The sequence below is a fragment of the Triticum aestivum genome, chromosome 6A, assembly GCF_018294505.1.
Source record: "Triticum aestivum cultivar Chinese Spring chromosome 6A, IWGSC CS RefSeq v2.1, whole genome shotgun sequence".
Taxonomy (NCBI): domain Eukaryota; kingdom Viridiplantae; phylum Streptophyta; class Magnoliopsida; order Poales; family Poaceae; genus Triticum; species Triticum aestivum.
The window spans coordinates 572,460,345-572,468,540 of record NC_057809.1 but is presented as its reverse complement, the minus strand read 5'-3'; the positions used below and the strand labels follow the sequence as shown (position 1 = coordinate 572,468,540).

The window sequence follows — 8,196 nt, the reverse complement described above, 5'->3', positions numbered from 1 at the left end:
CAAAGAAAAGTGGGTCGGATAGGGAACTTTTGGGCCTATACACTCTTCATGCATGCTACCAAACACACCCATAAGCTTTGGCCCCATGCATGTACTGTATCAGTCATCGCTCGCACAGAATGACAGAAAGGAGTACGTAGATTTTACTGCAAAGAGGTAGGAATTCCTCGGCACTACCATCTAACGGCCATGCCGTGGCTACTTATCCAGGAATCAATCACAGTGGCATGAGCTGGCGGGTGGGCAACGCCGGCGATCTGGGCAGAGTGCAGAAGCACATTCAGAACTTCTACCCAGCAGTATTTCGATTGGTGGAGGCTGTTCATACAACAACAGAATGTCACTGGCACAGTATGTGTCGTCCCAACTGAGCGAACAGGCCTGTGGCACCGTAAAAGCAGCACTGCCTGTGCCCGGATGCACCCGTCTCCAGCAAAACACCAGCTTCCTTTCTGTTTCATCATGATCCCAGCCCAACAGTGGTCGCAAAAGGGAAGGCGAAAAGAAGAGATAACTGACTGATGAAACCAGAATGAGCAGCAGCATATTTACAGTGAATCGAATCGAACACATCCCCAAACCCAGTGTCCCCCTCTGCTATTTTTGACGAAAACAGTTAGCGGAAATGCTACCCTGGCCGCTCAGGTCAGTCTACTCTGTGTTCTGCGATATCGCCTCGCCGAACTTGAGGAAGAGCTCCGCGTCGGACGCGCTCGACGAGTTGGCGCAGGAGAGGGCGCTGCCGCTTCTCAGGCTGACGTACTCGTTCACGTAGCTCGGGGCCGTGGACGACTGGGGCGACGCCGGTGGCTGCGCCGGCTTCGGGGGCGCTTCTGGGCAGACCAGGCAGCTGAGGACGTGCACGACGTCGTGCATCGTCGGTCGGTCGGACGGCTGCCGCTTGCTGCAGAGGAGCGCCAGCTGGAACATCCTCTTGACCTCGCCGAGATCCTTGCATGTGGCGGTGATGTCTGGGTCGACCATCTCCATCACGGTGTTGTCCGCGGCTTTGGATAGGATCTGCAAGGGGAGCAACCAATGAGCACAACCGACATTGGTGCAGGACAGGGAAGTTCAACAGTCAAAACTAACTATGCACAGCTGCATTGTTCCCTACACAACATGGGCATCTTACTCCAAACAAGCTAATTTTGACAGAGTAGGGGAAAGTAAAATGCTCAAGCCAAATTACCAGCATATTAGTAATCAAAGCAGAAGGTACTAGTAGTTACTACTCCCTCCGTAAACTAATATAAGAGCATTTAGATTACTAATTTAGCGATCTAAACGCTCTTATATTAGTTTACAGAGGAAGTACTAGATAGCTACAGTTTTTGACAGTGGTGTGCTTCCTGCTGAATTTTCAGCCATATGATTGAAGGCAGGGGACAAACATGGCAGGCTTTGCAGGACACTGCACAAGCTGCCAGTGATAATAGAGCTTTCACCAGCCATACAATGAATCGCACCCACCACAGTGCAGATAGATCTAACCCCCCATCACATGATAGCTTTCATGTTGCTTGTCCCCTTCAAGGAACACGAACCTAATGCCCATGACTGTGAACTTATTGAGCCTCAGAATCAGAAGGGAGTGAAGGCAACGAACAAGTAAGTGAAAATTAGTTACCAGGTGATGGAGGTTGCACTCATTGTCAACTGGCTTCTTCCCAGTCAGCAGCTCGAGCAAGACGACGCCGTAGCTGTACACATCAGATTTCTCGTTCAGGCGGGATGTCCGCGCATACTCAGGGTCAATGTAGCCAATTGTGCCCATCACATAGGTTGATGTGTGGGTCTTGGAGATGCACACGCTCTTGGCAATGCCAAAGTCAGCAAGATGCGCCACATAGTCCTTGTCCAGGAGGATATTCTTCGATTTTACATCCCTGTGAATTATTCGCGGGCTGCAGTCATGGTGAAGATAAGCCAGCCCTTGGGCAGTGCCAAGAGCAATCTGGAGTCTAGCCTCCCAGTCCAGTTTTGTCTTCTTGGACGAAGGTGCTGAGATAAACAAAGACTTGCAGATTAGCATATGGTTGTGGAAAATTCTCAAACTATATGTATGCCTTGCAGACATTCCAATCAAGAGAATAGAAATAGTAATCAGTCCATCTTAATAAGAAAGTGGCCAGCACATGTTTGCTGACAGATAACCGTATGGAGGGTAGAAAGGAAAAGGTTCTAAATACTGAGCACGATGAAGTGAAACTGTGCCCCACATGCATTTTGCCTGGTATGTCCACTTACCATGTAAAACGTCCCAGAGGCTGCCACTTTCCATATACTCGTAGAAGAGAAGATTCCCAGCAGGTGATAGCGAGTAAGCCTGAAGGCTGACAAGATTCCGGTGTTTGATACTTCCAATTGTCTCGAGCTCAGTCTCAAATTCCTTTACACTCTGCGGGTAGTGAGCATATAGCTTTTTGATTGCCACTGGCTTGCAGTTCTTCAGAACACATTTATAAACTGTACTAGATGCCCCGTACCCAATTATGTATTTCTCGCTCAAATTTTCTGTCATCCTCATTATATCGTCATATACATGGAGGGCCATATTCATGTGGAGGATCACAAGCTTGGGAGGAACATTGCTCGATAACACAGCATGAATCTCTGTAACAAAAAATTATCATCATTATCTCATTGAAACCATATTAGCCATCAAACAAACAAACAGTGCATCTGTCAAGTTGAGCAGACTGGCAACTGTTTGAGACAGGCATCAACCATTCGCAAGATCCAGCATGATGAGACATCACTTGTCAAGTAGCTATCGAAATTGATGTGTTAAAGCAACATACAGGGATTTAAGCAAATGTATTACCTTGTTTGCTTACAGAGAAATCTGTGGAAACGGCTGGACTGTGTGGCCAACAAGCAGCTGCTAGGATCAACAACAGGATTGCAAGCCCGCCAATAGCAATACCAAGAATGACAGCCCTTGAGACAGAGACTGCGGTGAAAATGCACGAAAGAGTATTGGAACGTTTGTTAGTGGTCTGATGAGGTTATGTTCCAGAGCAACTTAATAAAGACAACATTGTACTTACATCTCTTTGCATGACTGGAGGAAGGGCATGAAGAACCACGCCAGGAGCCACATAGTCCAGGATTACCCAGGAAGCTAAAGGAAAGTTCAGATTATAAATAACGGTTTAGCCAGAACAAATCTTTTTGAAGGTATGGTTAATACCAGATGATACTACCTGTCAGGTGAAAACCGTGAAAAGTTGTTGTCTGTAGGTACAACGCCAGCCAGGTTGTTGTATGATATATTTCTGCAGCAAAGCTCACTATGAGTGAAATCCACACATGTGTAAACAGTTCGAATAGCTTTTCAGGTCTTAACTTACAAGACATTGAGACTGAAGCAGTTAGTAAGTGAAGAAACATCCCCAGTCATATTGTTACTCTCTAGTTTTCTGTAACAACAAAACAATCACACAAATCAATCTCAAATAATTGGGCAGGGAAATCGATATTAGTTTATCAATGTTAATGGGTGCAAGGCAAAACCCATAGCTTGCATGTACTTACAACAGTATCAGATTTTGCAGCATTCCAAGCTCTCGAGGAATGAAACCATTAATGTGGTTGTAGGACAAATCACTGAAACAAAAGCAAAAGGTGTCCATATTACTCTTAAAGGATACAGATTTGAGCGCATAGAGATGTTAAGGTGCTTACATCTCCGTGATGCTCCTCAAGTTTGCAAACTCAGCAGGAATGTGTCCCACCAGATTATTCTTGCTCAAGTTACTACATGAATAAGTAATGTTGTCAGAAAAAGATACAGGCATTTTAACAACAAGCAAAAAATAGAGGTTATAGGATTTACAGTCTCAAAAGATGCTCTAAGCTGCCGACTGCTGAAGGAATCGAACCAGCGATCTTGTTACATGATAAATCCCTAAAAGTGTATTCATGTAACGCATGATGGCATTAAATACTTTCTGAAGGAGATATAGTAATTAAATGATAGAACTTACAGTACGTCTAAGTTTATCATTCTTGCTAGCTCAGTGGGAATTGCTCCATTAAGATAATTAGATGACAAATTCCTAAAAGTCATTAGGAATAACTATTAGAAGTGTAATTATGGCAGTCCAGAACAAGAACAACCTACCATAAACAAAATAGAAACTAGGAAAATTAGGAACCACTTACAAATAAGTCATGCTCTGAAGCTTGTGCAATGAACGTGGGATGGTCCCATTCAATTTATTGCCATAAGCATTGCTGTTTCAGTAGCAAACAAGTTATGTATCCAGCTATCAGAGATAGCTAAATAATTTCAGGGGGAAAAAGTGAAACTTACAAGCTAACAAGACTTGTGCATGAACTTATATTACCAGGTATCATTCCCTCAAGTTCATTATTTGCAAGATTCCTGCAAGAAGCAAATGATATGGACCACCGACCAAATTAGCACTGTTGATAAGAAACATATAATACAAATGAACAGAATTTTACTTACACGTCATACAAGGCTGTGAGTTTTCCAAGCTCAGGTGGAATGAGCCCAGTCAGTTTATTGTCATTGAGGTCCCTGAAATGAGATAGCGATCGTAGCATATCAAATGGATAGAACGCTAATCAATTAACTATGAAGAATAAAAGCAATAGTACAAAGGTTACATGGCTTACAAATAATTAAGCGCCGACAAATTACCAAGCTCTGGTGGTATTGGCCCAGATAGCTTATTGCCTTGCAGGTATCTAGTAGTACAAGATATTGTGGTATCAGTAACTACTTGTGATAAAAAAAACATAGAGATTTCGCAGAGGGCTAGAATATCAGTTAGTGAAAAGTAAAAGCTTTGATCAACTATTAATTAAACAGATACAAAAAGTAGCAAGCTTACAATTTTTCAGTGTATGTCAAGTTGCCAAGTATAGATGGTATTGGGCCAGACAATTGGTTAAGACTCAGATCCCTGGATCAATTTCAAAATAAAAAGAACATTTCAAAAAATATCATAGTTTCGCATTTAAGGGCTGATATAATTCCTCAGTCACCATAAACCAAGAAAAGAATGTTATCATACAGCACTGCAAGCGCCTGCATAAGGCCGATCACTGTTGGAATAGGGCCAGAGAAGTTGTTCCTTTGCAAAGACCTAGCACAAATAGCAAATAATATTTCAAGTCATCACTTGTATTAGTAAGAAAACTTAAGCATCTAATTCTATTGGTGAAATGACTACCACATACAATGTAGCCACTTGCAGGAAACCAATGTTGAATGGGATTTCTCCAGTAAGGTGATTGTAAGACAAATCCCTAAAACAGCGGAAGATCAGGAGTGTTCTAAAAGCTAGAAAATGAGCAACATTATTCAAAGGGAGTAGAACGAATGTACATACAAGACCTGAAAGCTCGTACAGTTCCCAATGGTATCTGGTATTGTGCCCATCAAGCTATTGTTCTTCATGTCACTGAACCAAACAAAAGCGGCATTGTTAGCAGAATAAATGGCACAAGCAGCTACACTGGTGATAAACGGAGGAAAGCAATACACTCACAAGTACCACAAGCCAGTCAATTGGCACATATCTGGAGAGAGGCTTCCTTCTAATTTATTGCTTCGCAGTCCCCTTGAATATATGACAAACTTAGATGCATACAACAAAGCATGTAAAAAACAAACCGTGGTCTGCTACCCCTACACACTATGTCTGAGCAATCATCGTATTTAGCACAAGCATTTTGTCCAAACCCTAAATCGTGCATAAATTAAGTTTTATTAGCATTTGCTAGGCCCTTGAATATTATAGACAGTTTAAGTACTAAACCAAAATAATGTTTTTCTTCATTACTGGGAACGGAGTGAATGCATACTTACAAGTATTGAAGAACCTCACTCCAGTATATTAACCTTGGAATTTCACCGCTTAGCTTGTTCTGAGCTAAGTCCCTAGGGCACATATCACATTAGAACTAACCCAATAAAATCACAGATCAGTTAAGCAGCACTAACTTACAATATCTTCAAATTTGGAAGCTGAGAGAGTGTCGACGGGATCACCCCCACCAACTGATTATTCTTCAATATCCTAAAGATACAAGTAACAGCAGGGATTATGATGAGTGAAACGCGTGCTTTTACCAAGTTCCGGCAAGAAAGAATAACCCTCACAAGTTTTCAAGGTGCTTCAGCTTAGATATGGAAAAGGGTATGTCTCCTTCCAGATTGTTGGAGGACAGGTTCCTTGATCAAAATGAAAATTGAAACAGGCATTACTTGTACAGATCCAAAGGAATACGACACCTGTAAAAAAATACGAGAAAGAAACACAGTACTACTGAAGCCCACTTACAACATTTTAAGCGAGGAGCAATCACCAATCTCATCAGGGATCTGCCCGGAAAGTCCACTGGACTGAAAATCACTGCATATGACCAAACAATCAGGAAAAAGTTTAACACGGACTCATCACACGGACAAAAGCATTCAAATTTCAGGAAAGAATGTAACAGCATACATTGACACGACGCTCTTCAAATCCCCGATGGCCGGGGAGATTTCGCCGCCGAGATTGAACCCTGAGAGGTTGCTGTCGTTGCACACATGAACACACGTCAGTAACCGCTCATTACAGCCAGCAAGAGAGCATAAATTTTTGCTAGAGGCAGAGGTGCTTACAGAGCTGCAACTTGGAAGGTGACGTTGTCGCAGAGCACGCCGCGCCAGGAGCAGTAGCCCGGGGACGCCCCGTCGCCGGACCAATCGTCCAGCGCGTTGTCGGCATCGTGGAAGGATTTCTTGATCTCCAGCAGCGTCCGCCCTGGAAACACGCATAAGAACACTCGATTAGCAGAAGCAGGAGCAGAAGAAGAAGAACTGAAGAATCTGACGCCACGAGGAATGGAGTCAGCCGGCAGAGGCGCTTGACTGTTGCTTCCAAATGCACAACACAAACTTGCTTGCTGACCAAAAGTTCAGATAACCAAACCAAAAACGGCCCCCAAAACAACTTGAGAAGGGGAAACAAATAGTACTAAATGAAATATGCCGCATTTGTGCCTGTGCATAGCCATAGGCGGAGCTTATACACCGCCGAGGCGCCGACGACAGGGAAAAGATGCAGCAGATGTAGCAGTGAACGGAAGAAGAAGTGCAGAGGAAATGCTAAACAATGGGAGATGCTGGTACTACTAAGAACAGGAGACGGGATTAATCTAGCATTAGGCCATCCTCAACAGCGGAGGGAACACCAAATCAGCGAGCCATAAACAAAGACCGGACCACGCCCCACTAGAAAAGCGCGCACTAATAAAATACCACCAGCGCGAGAGAGTAAGCCGGAACCCCCGACGAATCCCCGTTCCCCGAGCAAGCAGAACCCGCCGCCAACACGAAGCCATGGGCACGGGGAGGCCCGGTCGCCCGGAGGAGGCCGCCAACACGAAGCCATGGGCACGGGGAGGCCCGGAGGAGGCGAGGCGGGCAGGGAGGGAGCACGAGCACGAGCACGAACCGTCGTCGGCGCCCGCGCCGGCGGCGAAGACGAGGAGCGCGGCGGCGAGGAGGGCCGCGGTCACGGGGACGGAGTGGGAGCGGCGGCGAGCGGGAGGCGGCATTGGCGCGGGCTGCAAATGCCGGCGCGGGTGCCTCCCGTTTAATCCAACGGGGTTTGGGGTTTTGCCGTGCTGGCCGCTTGAGCTGCTGCTGAAGGAGGGGGGGGAGGGGAGGATCTCGTGCGGAGGCGATGGGGCCGCAGAGGGGGGGACCTCCTGTGGTTTGTTACGGTGGGGCTCGCGCCCATGTGGCTCGCTGCCACTGCTGCTTTCGCGGCCGCAGAGCCGCAGCAGCACCACTTGCGTCGCGTGTACCCGGCGAGCCAGTCAGTCGGTTTCACTTCCGTTTTTCAACTTGCCGAAACTCATCCGGCGCAAACGGTCGCCGGATAAGCTGGCATTGAATTGAAGTGGCGTCAAACATGGTTTTCATCTGGCTACACTAGAGACTCCTTGTAAAAAAAAAAATCGGCATTACATTACGAGCAAGTGTGTGTGCGGGCGGATAATGATGGTCGGGTGGAGTCGGGGACCAGGCGCAGACGATGCTTGTCCTGCACGACGACGCGCTGCGTTCTGCTTCTACCTCGGGACGATGCTGCTGGTAGCAGCAGTAACCAAGGGTGAATTTTAAAGGGACGCGCTGATGATAAGGTAGAAAGCCGTGCGCTG

The 8,196-nt window shown here is 45.8% G+C and overlaps 1 protein-coding gene across 1 annotated transcript; it reads right to left on the bottom strand.

Annotated features, from left to right (window-relative positions):
- Positions 1-500: 500 nt before the first annotated feature.
- Positions 501-7,692, bottom strand: LOC123128607 (LRR receptor-like serine/threonine-protein kinase ER2). The gene is made up of 27 exons (XM_044548653.1): positions 7,485-7,692; positions 6,650-6,791; positions 6,489-6,560; positions 6,324-6,395; positions 6,143-6,214; positions 5,988-6,059; positions 5,849-5,920; positions 5,529-5,600; positions 5,370-5,441; positions 5,218-5,286; positions 5,052-5,123; positions 4,869-4,940; positions 4,651-4,722; positions 4,481-4,552; positions 4,322-4,393; positions 4,171-4,242; positions 3,993-4,064; positions 3,842-3,913; positions 3,691-3,762; positions 3,541-3,612; positions 3,357-3,425; positions 3,210-3,281; positions 3,054-3,127; positions 2,828-2,956; positions 2,251-2,616; positions 1,631-2,004; positions 501-1,020 (listed from the first exon to the last, which is right to left on the bottom strand). Exons 1-27 carry the CDS (start codon positions 7,585-7,587, stop codon positions 652-654), a joined length of 2,991 nt encoding a protein of 996 aa, XP_044404588.1. The 5' UTR covers positions 7,588-7,692; the 3' UTR covers positions 501-651.
- Between the last annotated feature and the right edge of the window lie 504 nt (positions 7,693-8,196).

What these genes read in the sequence shown, in the direction of transcription:
- LOC123128607 (XM_044548653.1), bottom strand. Translation starts at nt 7,587, where the DNA reads ATGCCGCCTCCCGCTCGCCGCCGCTCCCACTCCGTCCCCGTGACCGCG. An exon ending in TGCACAAGTCTTGTTAGCTT is followed by an intron (nt 4,243 to 4,321) that starts GTAAGTTTCACT and finishes CTACTGAAACAG; the next exon opens with CAATGCTTATGGCAATAAAT. An exon ending in TCACGGTTTTCACCTGACAG is followed by an intron (nt 3,128 to 3,209) that starts GTAGTATCATCT and finishes ACTTTCCTTTAG; the next exon opens with CTTCCTGGGTAATCCTGGAC.